We start from the raw sequence: 26,920 nt of genomic DNA, 5'->3' as shown, positions 1-26,920 counted from the left end.
CGCTGGGGAAGGGTCTGGTGTCTGCCCAAGCCCTTCCATGAGCCCGCGTGGTCCAGTGACGGAGCGGGAGTGACGTCACTGCGGGGCAGTGATGTCATCAGCGCGGACAGGGAGCGGGGCTGATGGAGCCGGAGTGACGTCACTGCGGGGCAGTGATGTCATCAGCGCAGACAGGGAGCGGGGCTGAGGGGGGCTGATGGAGCCGGAGTGACGTCACTGCGGGGCAGTGATGTCATCAGCGCAGACAGGGAGCGGGGCTGAGGGGGGCTGATGGAGCCGGAGTGACGTCACTGCGGGGCAGTGATGTCATCAGCGCAGACAGGGAGCGGGGCTGATGGAGCGGGAGTGACGTCACTGTGGGGCAGTGATGTCATCAGTGCAGACAGGGAGCGGGGCTGAGGGGGGCTGATGGAGCCGGAGTGACGTCACTGCGGGGCAGTGATGTCATCAGCGCAGACAGGGAGCGGGGCTGATGGAGCCGGAGTGACGTCACTGCGGGGCAGTGATGTCATCAGCGCAGACAGGGAGCGGGGCTGATGGAGCGGGAGTGACGTCACTGTGGGGCAGTGATGTCATCAGCGCAGACAGGGAGCGGGGCTGATGGAGCGGGAGTGACGTCACTGTGGGGCAGTGATGTCATCAGCGCAGACAGGGAGTGGGACTGATGGAGTGGGAGTGACGTCACTGCGGGGCAGTGATGTCATCAGCGCAGACAGGGAGTGGGGCTGATGGAGCCGGAGTGACGTCACCGCGGGGTCTGAGAGGGTGTGACATCATGGGAGCCAGGTGGGCGGGGCGCCCCCTGCCGGCGGGGCGCAGGACGAGGGGGGTGTGACCTGCGCGGCAGCTCCGCCCCTCCACAGGCCCCGCCCCTTCCCCGTCTGTCCCGTCGGCGACTCCGCACTCGCGCGCTGTCAATCACAGGCATGGCCCCGCCCATTTCTCTGTGCCCCGCCCCTGTGCGCTGTCTATCAGACACGTGGTCACGCCCCTCCCCGGGGCCACGCCCCTCTCCGGCTGCGGCGGGAGGCGCAGGCGCGGGGTGGGGATGGGCGCGGTCTCGGTGACGTCACGCGCGGGTGTGGCCGCGCAGGCGCGGCACGCGCAGCGAAGGGTCGAGGCCGCCGCCCGGAGCCGCCGGCGGGGCCGGGGCCGGGGCCGGGGCGGGCCCTGAGGGGAGACGGCCCCGAACCGGCCGGGTGAGGTCGGGGCGACGCGGCTGTGGGAGTCTGTCCTCTGGCTGAGGTTGCCTGGGTGGGTTATTTGCCCCCGGAGGTTTGGGGGTATTAGTGATATTATTGCTTAGTGCCGTTCCGTTTGTTTCTATATACGGTATATAGAGTATAATATATATGCAGAAAATATTATATAAGGTATATGGAGTAAATACATGGTATATAAAGTAAAATATATGAGATTATATATGTTATGGAGAATACATATATGGTATATAGCGTGTAATGGACAGTCTTACACTGTACGCTTACAGACATTAGCAGAGCGTAAAACGTCCTGAATCGGTATTTAAATACAAGCAGTAATGGCAGAGACCTGGTCATTAACACCTTCTGGGGAGCAAGGCAGGGGGTCCAGCTGGCTGCTGGAGCCGGGTGCTGTCCGTGCTCTGTGGCTGAGGTGCTCTGATGTGAACACTGGCTCCTTAATAATGCAAATCAGAGGAAATGGGGTGTTGTTCGAACAGTGATTTCCACTGAGGAGTGATCTGCCTGACCTGGTGCAGTGCCATTCTCTCGACTCATGTTCTGTCACTAAGTGATAAATGCTGGTGGAAGTGGTGGTGGCACAGGGCAGCGTGTGTGGGTTGTGTTTGTCCAGGGCAGCCGGTGGGTTCCTCAGAGTGGGACTGGCTGCTGCTACCATTGCTGTGCCGGACACCCTGAGAACCAGAACTGGTCAGTTTTCTGGCTCCAATTTACTGTGTGGAGGTCCGGCCTTCGTGGCAGAAGAGAAGAATCTACAGAAGGGGGTCCAGTGCAGGCCAGAGAGGTGATCTGGAGTCTGGAGCAGCTCTGGGATGAGCAGAGACTGCGGGAGCTGGGCCTGGCCAGGCCAGAGAAGGGAAGGCTGAGAGGGGATCCCATCAATCCATACAAACACCTCCAGGGCTGCCAGAGGATGGTGCCAGGCTCTGTTCCGTGCTGCCAGGGACAGCATGGGGAGCAGTGGCCATAAAATAAACCCCACCCAGTTCCAGCCCAGCAGGAGGAAGAGCTTGTGTCCATGGAGGGGCAGAGGCCTGGAACAGCTGCCCAGGGAGGGCCTGGAGTGTCCCTCTCTGGAGACATCCCCAGCCCAGCTGGACACGTTCCTGCGCCACTGCTGCAGGGAACCCTGCCTGGGGCTGGGCAGGGACTTGGGGCAGGATGAGCTCCAGAGGTCCCTTCCAACCCTAATAATTCAGGGATTCTGTTATTCTCTGGGTGGTGTGAGTAATGCTGTTCTCAGTTCAGGGGAGTGGGGTTTTATGGGTGGATGCATGAAAGAAAATCCTCAGAAGCTGAAGGTGGTGTGGAATAGAGCTGTGCAGGTGGTGATGTCGTCACGCTGCTGGCGGAGTTCTGTCCTTCTGAAGAGTCTGTGGTGAGCTACGAGAATGGCATTATTCAAGCAGGACTATTTGTTGTGGTGTGTCCTGTAAGCTTGTCCTTATATGTCTGAAAACTTCTGCAGCTTTCCTCTTCACCCTGTGATTCAGCTCCTAAACTTGCTGTGGCAGCAGCCACCTCAGCTTTTGGTTTGGACAATAAGTTGTTTTGATCAGCAAGATTCATTTTTGTGTTCATATGAGTTTTTCACGCAGGGTTTGTTCAGTTGTACTGAACTTGTCTATCAGGTTGATTGCTGATGAGCTCTGTGGGCAGTTGTTCCCTTAAACTCCGTAGGGCCTCAGGTCTATGGGTTGTGTATGGTGTTGGGTGTGGGAGGGGGCTGAGAAGGAAAAAGCTGGTAATTAATTCCTTCAGTACCCTTAGGGCACACTGTGCTCCATGAGTGTTTCACTGTGAACTTAGTGCCTAGTGGTCATGTTTATATTGTGTTTTGTTCTACTTGTGGTGGTTGCTGGGGTGGTAAGGTGGAAAAAACCATTTTAATCTTCTTACAATCCTCAGTACAGCTTTCTGCTCAGGCTAAATATAATGATTAAACACAGTGATGGAGCTGAAGGAATGTAGCTGTGCAGCGAGCAAAAAGACTTCAGTTCTGGTAATCAGAATAAAGGTGGCTTCCGTGGTCATCTCCTGGAGTGGAGACCTGTGTGCCCTTGTTTGTGTGTTCCTTTGTCTCTAAACCCCAGCTTGAGCAGTTCCAGTATGTTTTGTGTAAAAGCAGGCCTGGTGCTGTAACAAACTGCAGATCTGGTGGTGTCCATACGTGCAAACATTACAGAGAGTGGTTTTCAGGGGTTCTTACACAACAAAAGGTAGCTTGTCTTCAGACCTTGAATTGGTTAATTGGTAATATTTAACTTATCCATTATGTTTTGCAAGTTATCACCACTGGAAACTGCTAATTTATAGAGACTGTATCTGGAAAAAAACCCTGACAATCTATCCTGTAAGTTGGCCACTCAATATCCCAGCAGCCTTGTGTTATCTTCTCCTTTAAATAAGAGTGTGTTGAGAAATCCCCAGTGGAATGTTGGTTTTGAACTCTGGAATATGTTCCTGTTATGTTAGAAGGGATAAGTAATTTATAAAGGATATAAAAGAAGTGTTGAAGTCTATGAGGTGTTTTTAAATGCCCTGTCACACTTGCAGTCAGTACAGCCATCGAGATCTCAGGATTTGCATTCCATGGTTAATAGTTAACAGTTTTAATGTGGTAGAATTACTGCCTCTGTTTGCTAGGTCTGTGTGCAGTTTAGAGTGCTCTGTTAGGAGTGTGTCAGCCCGTGTGTTGGAGGTCTAAGATGAGCCTGTTTAGAGACACAGTGAAGGTTTATCTGGAGAAGTGGCACATCCAGTGTGCGCTTCTTTGGTAGTACATTTTGTGCTTCGATTATTATTTTCCTATTTCGAGATGGACTGCTGTTTTATCTTCAAGTCTCCTTGTACATAAATATTTAATCTATCCTTATGTGAAAACATATAGTCTATAACAGGCAGTGATTTAAATATTGTTTAAAAGTCTGGAAAAAAAAAATCTATACAATGGAACAGGTGAGACCTTTAAGTTGTATTTCCCCTTGCACTGTTAGGGACTTACTGCCTCAGATGAAGTTACAAGCATTAAGTTTATTTTTCAAAAATACTGATCTGTGAACCAGTTTAGAGAGTGTCTAATGAGTGCATTCAGAGCTCTGAAAAACATGTTCAGAAAACAACAGTTCTGCCTACCTAAAAAACATGTACGGTGGTGGTGCTCCTGGTTTCTGATAGGTAGAATATAGTGTAATTCTTTTGTTACAAGTATAAGTTTTAAAAGTATCTGTTCAGAACAAGTGCAGTTTGCTGAAGCACATGGTTTATCCAGACCCTTTACTCAGGGAAGCAAGCAGGCATTTAATAAAAACGTGTCACCAGAGCTTTTTAATGGATTCTAGTCCATTAATGTAAACACTGGGACAGGCTGTAGGCAAATCCAAGCAGCAGAAAAGAAAACTTGTTCATCTTACTGAAAGAGGATTTGAAACACGAGGAACTGGAAGGCTTTTACAATTCTTTGGTGATGCAGACACATGGAGTCAGACAGAGAGGTGCAAGAGAGACAAGGGGTTACTGCTGGTGTGCCCTGTTTTGGGGGTTTTGCTTTTGTTGTGAGTTTCAGTTTTCTGTTTGCAGGCCTATTGTAGAAAACCTGAAAGCCTATGAAAACTTTGAGAAAAAAGTAATGAAACTAGGAATAATATATATAGTAGTTTTTCAAGGTTAGGTTAGTTATTCAGAATACTTTACCAAGTCAAATAACCATTTTATTTCAAAAATAAATTTAACTAAACAAAGAAACATTGCTGGGTTGGCAGACTGAGGAGTGGTAGTTTTCTGAGCTCTCTGTTGAAGTGAGTTAATCTGTATTAAATAGATGTAATTATTTGCATATGATTTTAGTTCTACAGTTCTTTGCATTGAGGTCTTCCTTTATTTGGGGAGTTTAGTGGGCCAACACTGTACAGCATCAATGCACCCTTCTAATTAGCATTATAATCTAATAATAGATAGTGTTGTAATCTAATAATGCCCTTATGCTTAAACCAGAATTTGTTGTGTATCTCTCAAGAGTGCAAACCAATGAATATTCTGTAGGTGTTTTTAAGTAAATGACAAAGGTAGATGAAATAATTACTTGGCTCTCCTCTATATTTTTTTTGAAATATGAAAGGTTTTTGGTTTCTTTTAAGCTTCTGTCATTATTGATATCTGTGATATCTGGTGAGATTGTATAATAAATACCTACAGAGAACACAAATCAGCATTACGCATCTTCTGATCCCCAGTTTTCTTGTAACCCTTCAATATTTCTTGTTTATATGGTCTATTTGACTATTGACTGTCCACAGATACGTGCTTTAGGGATGGGATCTGTACTTTGATGTCTCTCAGTGAATCACCAAAAGCAGTTAATCGTGTAAGGTTCTTAATTGAAATAACTTCCAGTTCATGTTGTTGCATCCCCCTTGCCGAGAGGTCGTGATTGTTACAGGAAGGATCTGTATTCAGATGGGTGAGAAGAAGGGGCCCTAAGTCTGTGCTTGCTGCTCGTTGAGCGCTCTGGACAGCTGTGAGGGACTTGTATTAGAGTGCAGCCTGAAGATCATGGCTGTGACTAATTAATGGCTGTGGATATCAAAACAGTGATATATTGTTCATTTTTGGCTTACATATGGGCACAAAGTACTGCTTTACTGCGTATTTGTTTCACCTTTCTTACGCTTTGCAAGTCTTTATTTGAACTACACATTGCCTTAAAGTGTTCTTGTCACGTGCATATTAGTGTGGTAAATAATTACACCACTTGTGGTGAACAATTACATATTAATATAGGTTAGTGCTCCTGATCTGAACTATTCAGGGAGGGGAAACCTTAGAGCTGAGGGGGGAAGTAAGGCATAGCACCTAGATCTGCAGCTGCGGGGTGGCGCAAGTGATGTGAGAGGATTTGAGTATTTGTTTGGGCTCTAAGCTTTTAGAAGAATGACTGGACATTACTAGGTGGTCAGAATATCAGTTGCATTGGGGTAGGGTGTGAAGTCAGCCAGTGCAGAGACTGAATGCACTGATAAAAGCAGAAGGAAAACTAGACAGGTCTCTGCAGGTGTAGTTTCCAGACATTAGACTAAATGGATCTCAGTCCCTTCCGTTTGCTCAAGGGAAGTGTAAATATTGATTTTTGATAGGCAGTTGCACTCTATGGGTGTTCAGCCATGAAAAAAAGATGTGCAGTTGGACAGCAATTCAGAGTGACCAGAAAGGCATAACGTTTAGTGGCTGGAAAGGTTCATTAAAGAAATAAACTAGGGTGTTTTTCAGTGGTGAATGTGATTGATTAATAAATAGATTTCTGATAAGCTGGTAATTCTATAACAAGAGTTTGTGTTCTTGGGATCCTAGAAGTATCATTGTTTATGTGTTTGGAGTAGAACAGAAATAATGAGCTGAAGTGCAATGTTGGACTTCTTAATGTTTATTATTAGTTAAACAGTTCAGTTGTGTTGAAAGATAGTAACGACCTGTTTTGTGTGGCATAAAATGTATATGGGGTCAGGCTAGAAGATCCTAATATTCCTTCCGGTTTTAAACTTGCTGACATTGTAATGCCATAGCAGATGCTTTCAGATGCATTTATTTTTTTTAAGTAGCCTCAATTTTGTGATTTGTAGTGAATTTTTGGGTGTATTGTTCATAGTGCTGAGTACACTGAGCATATCCAGAATAGTTAGAGGCTGCATCCCTGTTTGTGCTAAGGGTTTGTTTACATGGAGAGAGAACAAAGTGTTAATAAAAATTAAAAAATACCCCCCACATGAGCTGTTGTCTAATATGAGCACTTAGGCTTTGCAAGCAAACTGTGCTTTTAATTACATGCTGTGTTTCTCTCTGTAGGCTTAAGAAGGCTAAAGCTTCACTAGACCTGTGACTAGAATGGACAGTTACTTTAAAGCTGCAGTCTGTGACTTGGACAAACTGCTTGATGAATTTGAGCAGAATACAGGTTGGTTTCTTCACTGCCTTTTTCGTGGAAGTACATGGTCAAATGACTGTTACCATGGAGTTTGAAAGTAGCATCTGCTAAGTAAAAGCTTGTATTGATGAATAGATGGGATTGAGAGGGAGTACACTGTGGAAAGAGAGGAGTCTTATAAACTTTGCTTTTGATCTCTTCTTGCTTAAAATAGATGAATGTGAGTGCTTCAGAACACCTCAAAATCCGTATGACTCAAAGCTTTCTTCAGTTCTGGATTGCTTAGAGCATGCGCACCCCACACGAGACCTGCCAGAGGATCCTGCCAGATGTCCTGCCCCAGAGGAGACCTCACCCTATGCCCCCGTGGGCACAAGTGATGTGCTCAGTTACTCACCACCCAAAGAGAAGGCTGTTGCTGGACCTGACCTTTTGTCCACTGTGGACAGTGGTCCCCTAAACGAAATTCAGGCTTCAAACCTGGGAAGGTGTAGCATACCTGTGTGTGATCTTGTCAATGACACAGCAAATTTAATCCACTCAGTGGCTGCTCATGAAGGGACTCAGAAGTTGCAGCCGGACAACTTCCAGTACAGCGAAGGGCCCAGTGGCTGTGGCGTGTCTTGTGTCCCTGGTGCTATTTGTGTGTCATCATCTGGCTGCAGCAGTGCTGCCAGCATAAAGCAGAGTGATGGGGAGTCAGTGTTACAAGATTCAGGGCATTTTAAAACAGAGGAGATTAATAATTTTGCTTTAACATCAGAGAGTTATGCTGCGGGAACAGTCCTGGATCTGTGTGATGACCAACACAAGACAGAACTCGTAGAGTGCAGTGAAGTACTTGACCAGCCTGGACAAACTGCTCCCCTGGATACTGAATGCGTCACTGTCACCTCACAGAGCCTGAACGCACGCAGTCCCAAAGATGAGAAAGCCTGTGAAAAACTGCCTTGTGAACCACAAGACAACAGTGCATGCTGTGCAGTAAGCAGAGAGGTGTATGGAGGAAATGCCATAGGAAAGGTAGACCCAAACGATGAGGGTAATGTTGATTCCATGCCTTCAGATCTGCCAAAGAGGCATCAGTTGCATAAAAGCAGTGCAACATTACCTGGAAATTGTGTCTTACCAGGCTCCTCGTGTCAAATAGGAGCTGAAGTAGAATTGGAAAAGAAAGTCACAGAAGAGAATGTAGATAGTGAAGAACTTAATAGCAGTGAGATACTAAGCAGTGTTTCCAGTTCGTGTATTTCAGCTGAGGATGTCCAGACATCTCTGTCTTGTCTTTCCCTTCCTGTGTCCATGTGTGGTTCTTTAGCTGTAACAGAAGAAAAGGTTGATCCTCTACCTCAAAATGCAGTGGCAGAGGTTATTAGTGATACTGTAACTGTTCATGCTGGGGAGTCTAAAACTCATCTCTCTGGCAGGGAATTCTGTGAAAATAGTAACTGGCATGAGCAAGGAGATTTGGCTGAAATCAGTGAAAGTATTGCAGAGAAAAGCAGAGATGGAGAGAAGTATGATACTGAGAATGTAACTGATGATGGTGATTCTCAGCAAATCAAAGCTTTTGCTTCTGGTTTTCTAGACCTTGAAGCTGAGCCATATGGTGTTGGTGTAGACAGTTTTTATGATGAGAGCATGAGCTCTGTTATGGCTGACTTTACTGTTGAGGAGAATGTTATTAAAAGTGATATTCTAATAAGCGATGCTGAGCTCGATGATTTCTTGTATGGACAAAGTCTGCAGTCCAGTGTGTTGAAGTCTTCAGACAATGATGGTAACTTGATGGAAGCTGATGCAGATGGAGGGAATTTAACAGATCTGAACAGCCTGAATTTCACAGATGTCAATGAAGAACTTGTGCAAACAAAACTGGAGGAGATAACGAGCATTAATAGTAATCTTAAAGCATCTCTTCCTGCCAATGAAGTGGAAGCTGCAGCAGAAGTCAGTGTGTCTCATGGTCAGGGCATGACTGAGAGTGGCAGTGGAGCTTTGGCTTCTGATGTTTATATTAAAGGTGCAAGACCAAAGCAGTTGCTTGACCTTTCCCAGGGAGCTGGTGGTCAGAAACAACTGAATAGAAGAAATGAACTTGAAAGAGAAAACCAGGGATCTGGTTCTGTTACCCCAGAAGCTCCCCTCTCAGACACCAATGTAAATGTTGGTAATAATTCTGACCCTGGGGAAAGCGGCTCTGAAGCTGGAGCAAATCAAACATCTGAAAGCACTGAATCACATAAAACGCCTCCGGCTGTGTCGTGGAAACAGCCCTTGTGGGTCCCGGATTCAGAGGCACCCAACTGCATGAACTGCCAGGCCAAGTTCACCTTCACAAAGAGACGACACCACTGCCGAGCTTGTGGGAAGGTGAGTTATTGGAGAGGGGTCCTGTGCTACTGACAGGAAATGGAGATTCTGATGCAGGCGTAACCGAGGTATAGAAGGGAAAGAATATTGACAGAAGTTTTGTAGGCTCAGAGAATTTTATTTAACAGAGACCAGTTTTTATTTTCCCTCCATAGGAACCTAAAGACTGTTGGGAAAGACTGATGTTAATTAAGAAACGTATGACCTTTTTTGTGAAAATTGTAATTAAAGGGCAGTACACAGTATGTTCTTATCTGCCATTACTGGCTAGACTGATGTGTTCTGCATAGAGTAGGGGAGATGAGATGATGGACTACTTCGTCGTAATCGTACTGAATCAGCTTGTTATTGAGCTTTTATCTTAGGTATTTATGTTTTAAAGAATTGAGGTGGTGATGATCAGAATCCAGTGGTTATACTAGTGGTTATAAGTGGTTATACTAACTGCAGAGCATTGTCCGTGAACCTGAAGGGATTGCATTCTTTCAGGAGCCGTAACAGCAGTACCAATGCAAAAGGATTTAGGGTCTGAATCTGTTTTCCTGTGTGTTTAGATGTATCACTTTCTAAGGAACTCATATCAGGGAGAAAGTATATGATTCACCAACAAAATGAGTAATTGTAGAACTGTTTTTCAGCCTGAGGTCTTCTGCAGACAGTAAGTGATGCCAAAGCTGATACTCGGTTCAGAATTCCCCTGTGATCTACTGTGGCTTGTACTACTAAATGGAAATGCTAGCAGTACTAATGACCTACTGTTCAGTGATGCTCTGTAAGCTTTAAGGATGAGCAGACAGAACTAAGAGTAGTGTCAGTACTAAATTTTTGCATCCCCGGTGTTAAGCACCACCTGGAAAGGCATGGTTCTTTTTTTTTCCCACCTCTCTTGTAGCGCTGTATATTCAAAGCTTGGTGCTCATTTACTCAACTGCAGTCAGCGTGAACTAAAATGTAGGTGTGAATTAGTGTCCAAGAAATGAAGAACTCCTTGTGCCAACCTGGAAGCCATTGAACTTACTGCCAGAATATCCTGTCGAGGTTTTGTGAGGGTTTAAAACAGTTCTTCAGAGTGGGTTTCATTTTAGTCGTAAGACTGACTGAGCTCAAGTTCCTGTTTACATTCACTGTGAAGTTCTTGCACCTTGTCTAGAGATGGGGAAGGGAGACCCTTCACAACACACTCCTGTAGACAGCTGTGAGTGTGTCAGCTGAGGGGCTCTTGGCAGAACAGCAGTGTCCTTGGTGGGAGCATCACAATGTGTCTTCATGAGGAGAGTGAGGGAGGGCAGCATGGGTTGTCTAAACCGTACAGATATGGGAGTGGTATGCAATTGTAACTGTGCAGCTTAACTTTCTGCCTTGTAAGACTTTTTGTCTTTTTAATAGTAACTTTTTTTGTCCTAAAAACTCCCAAACCAAGCATTCCTTGGGAGGCTGTTGTTTGTTGTGTTTTCAGCCACTTGGGAAATAAGGGAAAACTGGTAGGAATTCACAGTTGTCCTCTGTGGGCTATTCTAGAAGACAATTTTATGGATTCCTGTAATCCTATATTTTTTTAATCGATGAAAATGGCAACACTTGTGGATTCTGGCATCCGTGCTGGAGGAGAGTGTGAAGTTAGTGGCCCCTGCTTTCTCTCCCATCTGCAGCACTTGCAAGGCAAGAGAGCTTTGCAGTTCCACTGTCCAGGTGTTTGTCTCTTGTTGTGGTACCCTTCTTCTTCCTAGTTCAACCAGAACCCACTTCTTTGCTCAACAGCCTGCTATTCACCTCCTTTCTCCTGTCCCTTAGTTTGCCTTCACCTTTTAGGTGCGTTAGGATTGATCCTCCTGCAATCCTCTGCAGGTCCCAGTGTCACTTGAGGGTATGAGAATACTCCTTGCAGGGGATTGTGCTGCTTGGCATTTGAAGCCCTAAAGTGGATTATAACTGATGAGCAATTAATCCTCATCAGTTACATTCTTAACGTGTGTGCTGAGCATGCGTGTTTCCTGTTGAGGTAAATTACCTGTGGCACTAATCCAGAAGCAGCTGGAATACTTTCTTTTTTAGCTCATTCACTGTTTTTACAGTGACTTTTCCTGCTTAGAGGAGTTCACTTGTAATAAGTTATTTTCTTTTCCTATGCCGCTGCTGTTTGAGATTTTTTTTTTCCCCCCTTGATCCACATTGTTTTTCTGGATTGGGAGCAATTAGGAGTAGAGAAGACCTTTGGGGGTTTCAGAAGACCTTTTGTAAAGGCTCCGGAGTCTGCATACAGCTAAAAATGGTGTGATTCGTTAAAACCTTGCAGATTATCCTTGAAAGAACATAAGGGGAAAGTGACAAGAGGTCCAGATATTTATGGCAACTCTTGCAGCTTTTCTAAAGACATAATTCTTTGAATGGGATTGTGCAGGTGTTGTCCAGGCTAATGAGACACACTTTCCCCCTTGCTTCTGCTTAAAAGTAGACAGGATGTATATACCCTGTTGGAATAGAAGAGCATATTCTGTTCTTTCAAAGCAGCTTTCTTTGACAATACTTTGCAGAAGGGAGCTTGTCACGAGGGCAATGCTGCTTGTTCTTGCTGAGGGAGCAGGAGAGCCCACTTAGCTGCTGCAGCCTGGGGGCAGGGAGCGCTGGGGACCCCGGTGTCCCAGGGAGGAGAGGCAGCTGAGTGTCTGACAAACTGGTAAGGTCTTACTGAGAGCCTTGGTGAGCACAGCGCTGCAGAGATGATCCTAAAGCACCAGAGCAAATCCCAGCTCTGGGTCTCAGTCCTTGACCCTATCACTGTTGTTTAATGTAAAATACTTACGGGAGGAACAGAAGTAGGAGTGAATTTGGGATAGGTGGTGCAACCTGAAGTTCTTTTCATCACTCCGTGTAAGAATTTTAATATAATTTCAGTTACGTCCTCCATGTTGCTGCTTTCTGCTGGGTATATCTTGTTCTTGGTTGTTTATTTTTTTTTCCTGAAGATTTCTTTGTGGGGAATTAAGATAGAGGCTTGAACATAAGGCTGCAGATGGTTTAGAATGAAGCAAGTGTATTTTTTTGGAAGAACTTTCTATTTGCTGTGCAATGTGTCTATAATATTTAATGCAGTCCTTTTCTGATTCAGGTTTTTTGTGGTAGCTGTTGCAAACGAAAATGCAAACTACAATACATGGAGAAGGAAGCAAGAGTCTGCACTGGCTGTTATGATGATATTAATAAAGGTAAAGAGGGTTTTTTGAGTAATTGCAGTAATCATTGAAGTATCTCTTTAACCTTTGTTCTTTTTGGGGAGCTTGATTACTTTAATTGGTGTATGTTTTCCTATTTCTGAGATGGAAGGATGAAGAGAATAATTTTACCTCTTCATTGGATTCCAGTTCTTATTTTGAACTTTGAGTCTCAAGTTGGTTGTTTTTTTATTAAAAAAAAAAAAAAGTTTTTAACTCCTTAGGACTAAATAGGAGTTATAGAGGAATACAATTTATCCTGTTGAGTCATCTGTGACAGGAGTCTAGCAGAAGTGATCCTCCCTCCACAGTAACCCTCTGCGTGTTTAAAGGCCACATCCCTCTTGTTCTCACATGTTGTTTTGCCCACTTTATGTTGCTTCCTGTCCTGGTGTTTTTACAAGTCACTTACCAGGGCTGCAGTAAATGACTCATCAGACAACGTTTTCTTAACTAAAAACTAAGCGCGGATGCTTGTGAAAATATGAGGAGAAACAGCTGAGGTCTGTTGATTAGTATGTAAATAGCAAGTTGAAAACATGTCAGATGTTTAGTAGGCCACCTGAATGGAGTTTAACCTGCTGGATGTGACACGTGTTTGCTCCAAGGGTTGGGGGTCACAGGGTGCAGTGTAGTCACTGCAGTGCTGCCAGGACAGGCAAGGGGAGGCCTCTTTCTCTCATGAGAAATTAGGCAATTATGCAGGTAGAAAATAAATCTAAATTCTCTTCCATACAACAGTTTGAGTGTTTATTTTTCATAAGTAGATCACAAACTGTGCATTGCTTCTGCCAAAAAACCCCCACCCCTCCCCAGTACTGCTCTGCAAATGAAATTCAATCAATTGTGGAATCTTAAAAACTAACCATATTTTTTTAGCACAGGCATTTGAAAGGATGATGAGTCCAACTGGTCCTGTCCCCAATTCCAGTGTCTCCTCTGAACATTCTTCTGCTGTTCCACCTGTAGAGGAAGCCCAGATACCTGGTAGTGCCAGCTCTCCTTCACCATCTGCATTGTTGCCTATCTCAGCACTTAAACAACCTGGTCTTGAAGGTACAGATGCTAAATACAGCATATATCTAGCACTTCAAGAGTCTCTTTGGAAAGAGTTGCTTATCACATCTGGGATTTATACTTGGTATTTTTTGTGTGAAACAGGAACTCTGTGAATGGAAACACTTCCGCTTCCTAATTTTGGTGCCAGGCCCAAACTGGTCCTAAATCTCCATTTATGAAATGTGGATGTTACTTTTTTTCATTGCCCTTTCTGTGTATATTGTAAATCTTTCTGTGTAGCTGTTCATTTTATAATTTTTACATGTGTTGGGGGATCTCTGGCTTGTGTTGGACTACCAATCGTAAAGGAAATCTCTTCAGGGAGAAGTTGCAAGGGAGCAGCAAAGGTTCATTTTCTATGTAAATAGAAATAATTAGTGGCTAACTAGTGTCTTTGTTCCACTTTTATAAAACATCTGACCTTCTCCAAAGAAAATACATTTTTAAACAAAGTGATTGCTCAACTTTTTTAGAATGTATTTGATCTATTACTTGTCGTATGCATTTCATTCTTATCTCACTACAGAGGGAGGATTGAGGAGGTGCCTTCTGTAGTATGAATTGATAGATTTTACTGTAGCAGGGAAGCTTCGCTGCAAGTGAGAGATTTTGTTGTATGTGTTTGCCTGATTGGAGACTGGCTAATATCAACCTCTACCTGTGCTTCGTTCCAGTAAACAGATTGTCTGTGCATGTGGTGGGGAGAAGGAGCTTAATTTTTGTCCCTTTCAGATATTGGAACAGTGTGATAATATGGAGTTGTTGTTTTAACCTGTCCCAGGGCTCTGCCCCAGAGAACAGAGGAGGGTTTGGTTTGCAGATGGTATTTTGCCAAATGGTGAAGTGGCAGACACAGCAAAACTGTCCTCTGGAGCAAAGAGGTCACAGGAGTCCAGCCCTGTAAACCCGGACCTGCCGGAGGCACTCACGGTAGGAGTCAGGATGTTTTAGCTGCATGAATTACCTGTTGGGAGACCTTTGCTTGCTGCTGATGGGGCCCCTTACAGACCATGACTTCGAATTCACAGCTTTTGGAATCTGAAACAATATTTGAGTCTTTTTGGCGCGGGCTGTGAAGTCCTTCAATTGAAAAACACAGTAGTAACTTTCAATTCGAGTAAAACCAAGCAAAGTTTTCAAAGGAAAACCCTGTTTGGTTGGAGGTGTCTGTGAACTTCAAAACTGGTGGGACTGAAAATTTTCCAAAGCATTTTTTTTTGTACACAGTGTTTGATTAACCACTTCCATGAAGGTGACCTCAGCCACAGTTCTGAAGCCTGTCGTTACCAACATGCTTATAGTAGAAGTTTGTGGTTGGTTGTTTTTTTTTTCCAGTGGCCTGCTGTAGTTTCCCTGATGAATTAGACTAACCACAAGTTGCTTAGTGCCCTGCAGTACCACATTATAGGGTGCAACAAAATCTGCGTATTGCTTTTAGTGTGAACTAATATTGAACTGAGAGGGGGATTTTTTATGTCATATGCATGATGTTGAATGAACTGCACTTTAAAAGAAAAAGTCCGAAGAAGAGGTATAAGTTTGCTGTGGAAAGACTTAGCAAGGTTCCTCAGGAGAAGCCTTTTTTTAGATAAAACATAGCACTGAAACACTGTCTCAAGTAATAACATAAATTCCATGATTCTCACAGCACTCAAAAGTTTTCAAAATATATTCTTAAAGCTGAAAAAACAGATAATCAGTATTTGTATGTGGGGGATCTGAACACTTATCAGGTGTATAGCATTTAAATCAGCTTTTATTCATGAAGAACAGTAGTAATCAAATCAAAAGATGTTGGAGTAATGGAAAGATGAAGCCTGTCTTTCATTTTGGGGAAGCAGTAGGATATTTGCACTTGCAGAAGATGAGCAATGTCTAAAACTAAAAGCAGCATGGAAAAAGTGAGTGGGGGAGACAGTTGATGGTTTTCCTGTGCAGCCTCAGAAGCTCAGACAAACCCAGCACAGTGCAGCTCTGAAGCAAAGGCAACACAAAATCCTGAAAGTGCTGCCACAGGGTGCTGTGAAGGGCAAAAGTGCTGAGTGGTATGAAACACCAGCAAGCACATTCGTGGGGAAGAAGTCTATTATTGGCCAATTCAGTAATGTTTTTGTCTGTGCTTTTGTGGAGTGTTCCCTTTGGGGTTGGTGGCTTTCTTTAATTTTCTGGCAGCACATTCGTTAAATGGAGGATTTGCTGAAAGCTGGTGGGACACCAGGAGAACTGCTACATGGCAAGCATAAAGTTGTCAGGTTTTTTCTTGTATGGACAAAGTCTTCCCTCTGGATAGAGGATGCAAGTCTAACAAAAGATTATGTGCATCTCTGTTTTCAGTGGAGGAGTTTTGGGGGGGGTTGCCTTTTTTCATTTTATTTTTTTGTGACAGCTGACATCCTAATGTACCTGTGTTCATGGCTTGTCATACCTGCCTCACTGGGGGAGCAGCATAGGCTTGACTCCAAACTAGAAATTATTCAGACTGAACGCTTCAGCTCTTAGTAGAGTAGTGTTGAAATATGTTTGCAGTACTTAACTGCTGATCCAAGGGATGCCAATGTTCAGTGGCTGTGAGTGGGGCAAACTTAACAGCAGATTCCTGAGGGGGTCCTTGGAGTGTGATTGTGTTACACCTGACTGTCATGTGCTACAAGGACAGTCTGCAGCCCTCCCATCTGAATTTGTGTTACCAAACTAATAAATGAGCGATGCATCTTCACCTGTGTGGCTCCTAAACAAAAAAAAGAAGAGAATCCAGGAGAGATTTGCTGGCATTCTTCTTATTAGGAGGAAATGTATTCTCACCTTTTGTGATAGATTTCTCTCTCTGTGTGCTTCTAGAACAATAATAATGAAAGTTGAGCTGGTTGTGAGACAGTGTAGATTTTTTTTTTGTTATTTCTTCTTCACAGGCTGCAAACCCAGAGGACCTAGTAACTGATGTAAATCAAAAAGTGAAGGAAGAAAGTGACAGGATTACAAGAATGGAGGAATTACATCCTTCTGTTCCTTCTGATGATGCACAGCAGGCCACTCCAGGCCAGAGTGAGGTGGCACCTAGTTACAAATTTGTCACTCTAGGAACTGAAGAGTGTTCTCCTGCAGAAGCTGAGAAGAGCAGGCCCAGTTCAGTGGATCACAGCGCACAGGATGTGCCTGTCAGTGCTTCAAGTTACAGAGCACTTTGTGGGGTAGAAAACTGGGTGCGACGAGAGATCAGCCTTCTTGCTGGTGGTGATCAGCTGCCCCCACTTCTGCTTGCACTGGGTGAAAAAGGGAAAGGTAAAATTTGGTAAAATTTTGAGAAAACTGTTAATATTTACTCATAGAATCCTAGAATCATTTGGGTTGGAAGTGACACTAAAGCTCACCCAGTGCCATGCCCTGCCGTGGGCAGGGACACCTTTCACTATCCCAGACGTCTAAATACAGACTCATGTGCATGCAATTTGTATTCTAATACAACTCTCATGTAATTTATTGGTTGCATACTGGATGGCTGGATAATGACTGTGGATTTTTAACAAGGTCAGTGTGTTATGAGGAGAATGCTTCACCCCTTAAATGCATTATAGTGGCTGTGCTCATCAGTGGTACCTGACAGAATCAGGGTACAGATGAGGAGTCAGCACACATTCAGTCAGGGATTTTCAAAGGAATGGTAGCAGTGGTTTGCACCTTTGTTAGAGGCTGCTGCTTCAGTTTTATTTGTTCCTTGAATCTGAGGGTAAGTTGTTCACTAGCTGATCTGTAGCTATTCAAAGCTTGGGAATAACTACCAGGGTAGGAGGATGGGATGACGTGTCATACAGTGGACTAATTCTTAGTTTCAGTCATTCGCTGGTGTATTGAACTAAATCATATGTTAATTTATTTAGATCTTGTGGTGGAGGAACATCCATTTCACCAAAAGGTCACCTTGCTGCTTGGGGAAGGAGGTCCTAATCCATTGACTTTTATTCTAAATGCAAACTTGCTTGTCAATGTTAAGCTAATAACATGTAAGTAGTGCACATCTTTTCCATTAAATCGAGCCTTTTTTTTTTTTTTTTTTTTCTGTCTGTAAAACAGCGTTACTGTGGTATCTTATCTTTTTAAAGATTCCTCAGAAAAGTGCTGGTGCTTCTCAACAAATGGACTGCATGGTTTGGGTCAGGCAGAAATTGTCATTCTGTTGCAGCGTTTGCCAGATGAAGATGTTTTCCCTAGTGAAATATTCAAATTATTTCTTGACATCTATAAAGATGCAATGAAAGGTGTGTCATTTTAATGTCTAACTTTTTCTTGCGTAGTATATTCTCGCTGATCTTTAAAACTTAAAGTTGATAGGTAATTTTTCTGGAATTATTTGTCTAATGATTTTGTTGAAAGAGCTTGCAGTGTTAAGACTAGAGTTCTGAATAACAGAAACAAAAGAATTTAAGTTTCTGTGTTTCATATACTTCTGTAAGCATTCTGTTTGCAGGTTTTTTTGCTGTTTTGTCATATTGTGGTGGAGATTCTGGGTATGAGCCCTTGAGTCTATGGTTTTACAGACATCTGGCACTTCATTTGTAGAAGTGCAGTGCTCATGTATGTAAATATTTTAGGTCTGTTGATCAAAACTCATCAATTGATGTGTTTAGGACTTTTGGCGCTTGTTTGGAGAAACTTAGTTTCATAGTTGGGTTCATTTGGTTGTGAAATGCAGGGCCCTTTTTCTGTGGGTTAGATATCTGACAGACTTCAGGAAGATGTGAGATAAATGGGGGGCTTGCAAGCCTGTTGGAGGTCCTGGTTAGAGCAGTTCTCTTGGCGCTACAATGTGAGTGACCCAGATCTGTAAACACTCTCCATTCCTCTTTCTACAGGAAGGTTCATAAAAAATATGGAAAACATTACTTTTACAGAAAACTTTCTCAGTAACAAAGAGCATGGAGGATTCCTGTTTGTTTCACCAACTTTTCAGAAACTTGATGATCAGATTCTACCAGATAACCCGTTTCTTTTTGGCATTCTTATCCATAAGCTGGAAATACCCTGGGCAAAAATGTTTCCAATCCGTTTAATGTTGAGATTAGGAGCAGAATATGGGGGTAAGTTTTAATGGTTGCACTAGCTGTATAAATGTAAAGTTCCCTTTGGAAAATACAAGGGGTTTTTAGGCAAGCTAACTCCTTAAAATCATCTTTGCAGTATTTTATATTACTACACTTGTGTAAGCTGGACATGAGGAGCCACCTGGGAATGTTCACTGTCCTGCTAGACTTCTTTGATTTTTTTTTTCCTTCGTAGCTCATGAGAAAGCTAAGAAACCAAAAGTGACAGCAAAATATAAAGATTTTTTTTTTTGGTTGTAGGAGAAAGGTTTGAAGGGATGTTCACAAGCTCAGTTTACAACTCTTTAATTAAATTACTTGACCTAAGTATATTGGCAAAAGATTGCTGCTTCATAAACTGAATAAATTGATTACTTATAAGGATAACTTATTAATACATTGGAAACATCTAGGCATGTAAAAAAGCAGGATCCCACCATTGTAGGAGCTGCAAGTCCATAAACATGTACCTGTTGCTTGCTCATGGATTTCTGGAGCCCAGAGTGGATCTCTACCAGCTGGATCCTGTCTGCATGGTGACAAGGGTGGCAGCTGCTTTGTTGTTGTTCTTTCTCTTAACAAACTACTTGCTGTGTTTTGTTTTTTTAACCAATTTTGTCAGATGTAACCATGGAGGGGGAAAAACACAGTGGCTGAAAATTAGAGAGGGGCTGTGCTTCCTTTGACTGGTCAGATATTGGGATTTAGAAACAGGTTGTAGCTGAAAAAACCCATAAAACTACTTGGAATAGCAAGTTTTAGAGTTGTTGTTGATAGGTAAATACGACCTTTTTTCTTCCTAGCCTATCCAGCTCCTGTGGTAAGTGTCAGGCATCGTAAGCCACTCTTCAGAGAGATTGGACACACAATTATGAATCTACTTGTTGTGAGTAGATGTTCTGTTATCTTCCCTTCCTGTTGTAATCTGAATTACATAAAATATCCTCCAAACAAAGAAATTCTGAATCTTGAAAGCAGAGCTAATGTTTTTGTTCTTCATACTTGACTTAAAACTGGTGAGTGACTTAGAAAAGCTGTTTATTTCACTTTGTATTGTTTGCATTAGTTCTGGTAGTGAAAAAAGGCTTTAAATGATCGAGGGAGATGTTGACATTTGCACTGATGCTGGTAGTCAGAATTGTTCAGGTGCATTTTTCTCTTCCTAGCATCGTTGTGGTGCAGGGATTCTGGTCTTAAGCCTGACAGTTTTAAATATGAAGAAAGACTTGAGAGGTAGATGCTGTGGACTAACTGCAGCAGTAATTACTTTGTCAGACAAACATAACCTTGCCACAGTTATTCAGCCTGACTGTCTTTTGTGAAGGACTTTTTGGCAAAATCCTAAATGAAGTCTGGAATTCATGCCGTGCCCTGGGAAAGCTTTCTCTCTGTTACCCAAATAATTTGATTTCAGATTGCAGTAAGCCTGTGTTCCTGACCAGTAACGTTCCTCTTCTAATACTTGCATAGAACTTGCAGCCCTTTCCATCAGAGCATTAGGGCAAGGCCATGGAAAGCACTGCATGTCTCCTTTAGGCGATCACTGCATCCTCTCCTGGGTCTGGAGACCATCATAGCTGAGATGAAACTGCAGTCTTTGCCCCCTTTTTGCCAGTGCTGGTGTGCAGATCACTATGTGAGCAATCAGTTGGAGGAGGTGCCCCATCTAAGAACAGCACGTTTCTTCTTCATGTAGGAGTCAAACTGTAATCCATGAGCCAGCTCCCAGCCTCACTGGTGATGTGCCAGTGCCAATGGGTAACTGCACCCTCAGACTTTGAGTAGCCTTAATGTTGTGCTGCTGCCCAATGGGGTTTCTATGGAATTTCTTTACAGGTGGATTAGAGTTACTTGGATTCCCCTTCATAGCTGTGTCAGCCTGAAGCAGGCAGGGGCAATATGTGCTCCTTGCAGGAGTTTTAATCACTTCATGACTGCAGAATGTTCTCTTGGTGGTGCCTTGGCACCTGTGGTACAAATGCTCAGAGCATTTGTAGGCTCCTGCAGAGCCTCTCTCCACACAAGTGACTGAGCAAAGGGCGCCTGTGATTTCCATCCTTAGTGCTGGATGCCAGTCCCATGGAAACCTTAGTGCATCGCGATGTTTTTGTAAATACCCTTCTTGCTGAAGCTGTGCTGATGGAGAAAGGTACTGATTGCCTGGCTCAGCTGGTGAAAAGAGCCTCTTTATACCTTTTTTTCAGCTGGAGTAGTAAAAGCAAATGAGACCATTTCATACCTAATGTTGTTGTTCTGGAGGTAAACAGAATTTTGCAGAAGTGGGTGAGGTGATGGGTGATTACTTCTGCCACAGAAAGGGATAAGAAATGGTGCAGTATTCAATCTGTAAATGAACAAGTTAGAGCTGTAGGGGACAGGCTGTGAGCCTGGAAACAAACTCATCTAGATGGTGGCTTCTACACTTCACTTTTCTGTCAGAGAGGGAGGGTGTTGGAAGTTTTTCTTTCCCTAAAACACTGGGATTCTAATGTGTATGAAGTAGCCAGAGAGTAAATAACCCAGTGGTTAATAGAGCTACCCTGTCAGTGCTATGAATTTGTTAATACGTTCACTGAGGTGCCTGTCACATACACCCAGTGGGCAAAAAGGGATCCCATAGTCTTTAGCCACTCTTAATACTATTATTTTTTAGAAGTCCTAGAGATTTATTTAGAGTACCTTCATCTAAGTGATGAAGGTAAGGAAAAGGTACCAAAACAATATTGAATTGTCTGCTAACATAGATACTTTGTCTGTTATAGGACCTTAGAAATTATCAGTATACTTTGCACACCATAGACAACCTGTTTGTTCATGTGGAAATGGGCAGAAGCTGTATTAAAATACCTGTAAGGAAGTATAATGAGGTGAGTAAACCCATCTTGGTTACTCTTTCTAATCCAAGCTGCTTTTGTCTTCATTTTTTTTGTATAGTACCAGTCACACCTCTACCATGAGCTCTCTGAAGAAAACCTCTCTGAACTTTATACTGACCTAAATGTGTAATGGAAAGGGCACACACTTACTTCCTTCTGTGATATGCTGGAAGGTGGATAATGATGAGTTGAGCTTTAGGATAGCTATTAAGTACTGAAAGATCAGCAGTTCTTCAAAGTCTTTCAGCATGTATTTTCAAATATTCTCTCTTACAGATTTCCTGATGATGATGTTTTGCTTAAGAATTTTTTAAAGGAATAAAAAACAGAAGCAAACAACAACCAAAAAAAGCCCTCCTAGTGGGATTTGTCAGTGTAATGACAAATTTTGTATTGACAGGTGATGAAGGTGATCAACTCTTCTAATGAACATGTAATTAGCATTGGAGCAAGTGTTAATACCGAAGCAGACTCTCACTTGGTGTGTGTGCAGAACAAGCACGGCCTCTATCATACACAGGCAATCAGTGCCACAGGACATCCCAGGAAAGGTAAGAGGCTTGTTGGAGAAAAATCTCATCTCTAGAGCTGAAATGGAGGTTCAGTGTTACACTGCTCAGAAAATGCATCTGCGGTGTTACATTACAATGAGTTTTAAGAGGAGTGCAAGTTTAACATCAGTTACGACTGACTGGAGTGACACAAAGTGGTGCTCACTTCCTTCCTACTTCTTCTAGTTACAGGTGCAAGTTTTGTAGTGTTTAATGGAGCGTTAAAAACATCTTCAGGATTTTTAGCCAAGTCCAGTATAGTTGAAGGTAAGAATTTTGTTCTCTTCTCCTCTTAAGAGACTTGAAAAAAAAACCCAGCAGCAGTCTTGTGTAAAGTCTTTATGCCTCAGTAAGCTAAATATTTATTTTCAGGTTTTTTAACTTTGTATGAAACCTGTTGCAAACAAATGCTGCATAAAAATACATGATAGTTCACCTACTTGTTTTAAAACACCATTCAAATTTTAACTGTATTTAATCAGTGCAGGTCTTTTTTTATGGAACTATTTTCATTGCCATATTGCTGAAATACGTATATTGGCACATATATGCAAAAAAAAAAAAATCCAAAATTAACTTTGAAATGATCTTTTAGTTTTAGTTTCTGTTGACAAAAAAGGTTTTCTTCCTCTTTCATGTGACATTTAGTGCTGTAGGTGGGGGATGCAGTCCTTTTGTGCATTTATTAATTAGCTCTAGGAGATGGTTGGTCTCATCAGAATTTAAGCCAAGATTCTGTAAAAAGCTGTGCTGCTTTTCCTGTGGATAATTTGGAGCTCTGACTGGTTTTCTTCTAGATGGACTAATGGTACAAATAACACGAGAAACAATGGAAAGCCTACGTCAGGCATTAAGAGACAAGAAGGACTTCAAAATAACCTGTGGAAAAATGGATGCAGGGGACGCGAAAGAATACGTAGATATTTGCTGGGTAGAAACGGAAGAGAAAACAAACAAAGGGTAAATGTACTACCAAAGCCAGACACCTGAGAGAATTCTTGCTCCCAGTGTTTAAATATCTGCCTTCAGTTTCTTGAAATTAATCCAAAGTATTTTTTTTGACAGAAAGTGCTTGATAGCAAAGATGGTTTATAGCATCTTAACCTGCAAGATTAGGTTCCTATTAATCCTGTTAGTTCCCTACTTAGGGTGTTTCTTTTTGTACCATCTGTATTTTCATGATGCAAGTCCTGTATTATATTTTCTTGTGAGGCTGTTTAAATAGCCTTGAAGCATGGCTAAACATTACTTCATGGAAGTTACTGTATCTAAAGCATAAAATGTTGTTCAAATTACCAATCATACTATTGTTTTCCATAGAATTTTAAGCCCAGTTGATGGAAAATCAATGGAAGGAACTCAGAGTGAAAAAGCACCACAATGCAGAGACTTCGAAAGAGAGGGAAAAGTTATTAAGTGCACTGAAGTGAGTGAATTACATAGTTCTTAAGCCTTTTTTGCTACTTTTTGAATAGTTAAGTGGTGATACCGTAGTATTAAGTGATACTATTACAATGAGCTGACATTATGTGTAGCCATCCTGCGGGGCAGAACGTTCTCTGCAGCTCCTTGGTGAGTTTACATACTTGTCATTTTTCTCCTCTGAAAAGGAAGACTGTTAGCATAGACAGCTCTGTGGATGCCTAATCCAGGCATTCCTGTGGTTCCTGAAGGATTTTGATTGTATGGATGAAATACTTGGGTGCTTTGCCAGCAAACAAGCATCAAAGCTTGTCCTGTTTGGTGTTCTGTGATACTGAACTAGTCCTTTTCCTAACTGTGGGATGTACCAGGCTGCTGACTATCCTTCCCTTTCTCTGATCTCAGGTTTACTATTTTGTAAAGGATCATGAACTATCCAGTGCTGTTCCTCACCAGTTTGCTAAAGAGATTGCCACTGCCTGCAGCACTGCTCTTTGCCCTCACCTTAAAACCTTGAAAAATAATGGGATGAATAAGATAGGACTCAGAGTTTCCATTGACTCAGACATGGTAAGCTTTCAGCTTTTATTGCAGACACTCCATTTCCTCTGAAGTATCTTCTCTTTTAAATACCTTGGATCTCTCCATGAATGTTTCAAGAGTTTTTCCCTACTGCAGATCCAGGCTGGCGACGAAATTTGAGGAAGAAGCTGTCTTAGTCATTAGTTCCTCACTTAATGGTAGAAAAATACTCTTTTACTGTGATACAGCACTTTTTGCATAGTCTTGTTAATACAAACAGTGTTACTTAATATCAATGTTAGTATGTTTTCCCTCCTAGGTCGAATACTTAGCCGGATCTGGAGGGCACCTTCTTCCACAGAAGTATCTGAATGACTTGGACAGTGCTCTGATTCCTGTGATTCACGGTGGAATGTCAGATCCTACAGCTCTACCACTGAAAATGGAATTAATATTTTTCATTATAGAACACCTGTTTTGATGAGGCTGATTACATGCATATACTGATTTGCTAGATCTGAACACCAAAGTTGTAATGCTACAAACACTAAAAATGTTAGTTTCTAAACCTGTTATGTTTTAATAGCTTTTCAAACTGTTTTTTTAAAGCCCCTCAGATCCTCTCTGGTTCCTCTACCACAAAAGAGTTGTAGTTTGTGTCATGAAGTTTGGGAAGTTTACACTTAACACAGGTGCAGAAGAGGGCAGGTTTCATTACTCTTCACACAGCTGTAGCCTTTACTAGGTGTAGTGTAACTCCAAGCCATAGGATCTTGCATCTCACCCTCACATTAGTGCTTACTGAAGTTGCTAGGGTTCCATGTGATCTCTGCATTTGCTTCCTCCCTCAGAAGCTGAACACTGAAGCAGAGCTGGCCCAGAGCTGTTTCCTTGCTGCTGCAGGTTCAGATGGGACATCTCCCGTAGCTGCCTGCGAGCCCCGTGTGTCAGGGCAGCTCTGGCACCGCAGGGGGAAATGCAGGGGGAGTGCTGTGGGGGTGTGGATAAAGACCTCACACGGCTGAGGTCCTTAACCTGGGGATGTGATGCTGGTGCTTCAGGAACACATGCTCTCAATTAATGTTTTATAGAGTAACTTGTTTTCTTTCTTGTATTTATAGGGATTTATCTAACTTAAATGGATGCTATTTTTATAAAAAGTGCTTTTTCTTTTTTCTTTACTCTGTGTTCAGAATTCCATATAGAATTTGACCTTTCAAGGATTAGGAAAAAACAGATTAGCCTTGATGTAATCTACATGTAGCAATAAGTCAGACAAGAAATTGGCAATATTTTTTCTGCTCCTGTCTACTGCTTTTGCCACATTTTAGTAGCCACCTTTACTTTCAGGGAGAACAGATGTATTAAGTATGAATTTTCATGACCAGGTTGTTTCTAGTGGAAGGTGACCCTGCTCATGGCAGGTGGGGTTGGAACTCTTTAAGGTCCCTTCCAACCCAAACCGTTCTGGGATTTTTAGTATACCTGAGGTTCTTGCATAGGATGTATTTTTGATACTGGGTCATTTAGATCTATTTATGTATTTGTGATGCATGTGATTTGTACTGAGGTTCATCGAACTGCGGTTGGGTTTGGTAGCAGCCACACAACTGCTTATCGAGGACAGAACCAAAACTAAATATATACAAGACCTATATTGTTTTCAGTAAAAATACTGGTACAATTTTATAATGAGAGTATTAAAACTTGGATGCCTTCTTGATGCTAATAGGGGATATTTTATGTTTTTGTATCAAAAACAATTTGTAATGTAACCTAATCTGCTCTGCTGTTATCTGTGCTTTAACACTCCAGTCCTAGAAGGGTTCAGGCTTCAAGATCTTATCCTGGATAGAGCTGAGCTGCATTTCAGCTTCTGTGCTGACTTCTTCTGAGACACTGCCATTAGGGAGAAAGGCTGAACCCAGGCACAGTAGGAACAAAACATGTCCTTGTTGAAAACAAGCTGCACCCAGGCCCTCGAGGGAGCCCCAGCACGAGGCTGAACAGCGTTTTGGGTCTGTGATGGGGTCAGGGCACCCGAAGGAACAGCTGCCTCTTGGCACTTAACCTCTACTAACTCCTTTTCAGTAATGATCAATAAAATTAACTACAGTGCTTGCAATCTCCTGCCTCTTATTTATTGTGAAACAAAGATTTGGAATACGCGTGTCCTGTCTCTGCAGCTTTCTGGGACTCCTGATGTTGTGCAAGAACTGGGGTTCATTCCTCAGTGTGCCACAAGCCAACAGTGCCACGTGGGAGAGAGACACCGGGTGTTACATCAGCGCTGGCCAGCCCTGGGTGCTCGGTGTGTTCACAGCTCCAGCTCTCCCCACCGCCCTTTCCCTGACGTTATTTACCACAGAAATAATCCAGAGCCGGTAACTTCTCAAGCACTGCCCCCCCATTAGCATTGATTAGGAGCTGCCATCAGGTTCTGTGGCCCCAGCCACCTCTGCACCTGCTCAGGGGCAGTGCCTGCGCCTGGGCCGGGTCTTTCTGAGCTGCAGGTGGGAGGTTTGGTACTGTCATGGACAGGGTTCAGCTGCAGGAGCTGCGGACCCTGAGTATTTTGACAAGTTTGCAATGCATACATGGATGTACACCAACATCCTGGTTTCACACAGAATGACAGAAATTATCAAGTTGGAAAATCCCTCCCAAACCCCTGTGTCCCAGCTGCGCCTAAT

The 26,920-nt window shown here is 43.0% G+C and overlaps 1 protein-coding gene across 4 annotated transcripts; it reads left to right on the top strand.

The window, feature by feature from the left end:
* Positions 1-1,111: 1,111 nt before the first annotated feature.
* On the top strand, positions 1,112-26,352 carry ZFYVE16 (zinc finger FYVE-type containing 16). Of its 4 annotated transcripts, none has more exons than XM_069000850.1 (18): positions 1,112-1,254; positions 7,062-7,170; positions 7,355-9,513; positions 12,620-12,716; positions 13,602-13,778; positions 14,563-14,711; positions 16,691-17,060; positions 17,657-17,779; positions 17,879-18,034; positions 18,629-18,853; positions 19,660-19,742; positions 21,619-21,723; positions 22,133-22,283; positions 22,470-22,550; positions 23,081-23,243; positions 23,604-23,709; positions 24,111-24,275; positions 24,547-26,352. In XM_069000850.1, the coding sequence occupies exons 2-18, from the start codon at positions 7,101-7,103 to the stop codon at positions 24,706-24,708; spliced, it is 4,542 nt and encodes a 1,513-aa protein (XP_068856951.1). In that variant the 5' UTR covers positions 1,112-1,254; positions 7,062-7,100; the 3' UTR covers positions 24,709-26,352. The 4 variants fall into 4 exon arrangements, 3 of the variants coding, with proteins under 3 accessions (XP_068856951.1, XP_068856953.1, XP_068856952.1); XM_069000851.1 differs by having other exon boundaries at positions 1,121-1,199; XR_011147631.1 differs by lacking the exons at positions 22,133-22,283; positions 22,470-22,550; positions 23,081-23,243; ... (1 more) ...; positions 24,111-24,275; positions 24,547-26,352 and having other exon boundaries at positions 19,660-21,005; positions 21,619-21,686.
* Positions 26,353-26,920: the final 568 nt, after the last annotated feature.

This window comes from Aphelocoma coerulescens (assembly GCF_041296385.1).
Source record: "Aphelocoma coerulescens isolate FSJ_1873_10779 chromosome Z unlocalized genomic scaffold, UR_Acoe_1.0 ChrZ, whole genome shotgun sequence".
Taxonomy (NCBI): Eukaryota; Metazoa; Chordata; class Aves; order Passeriformes; family Corvidae; genus Aphelocoma; species Aphelocoma coerulescens.
Note: the sequence above shows the minus strand (reverse complement) of the source record. Positions and strands in the feature narration are given on the sequence as shown.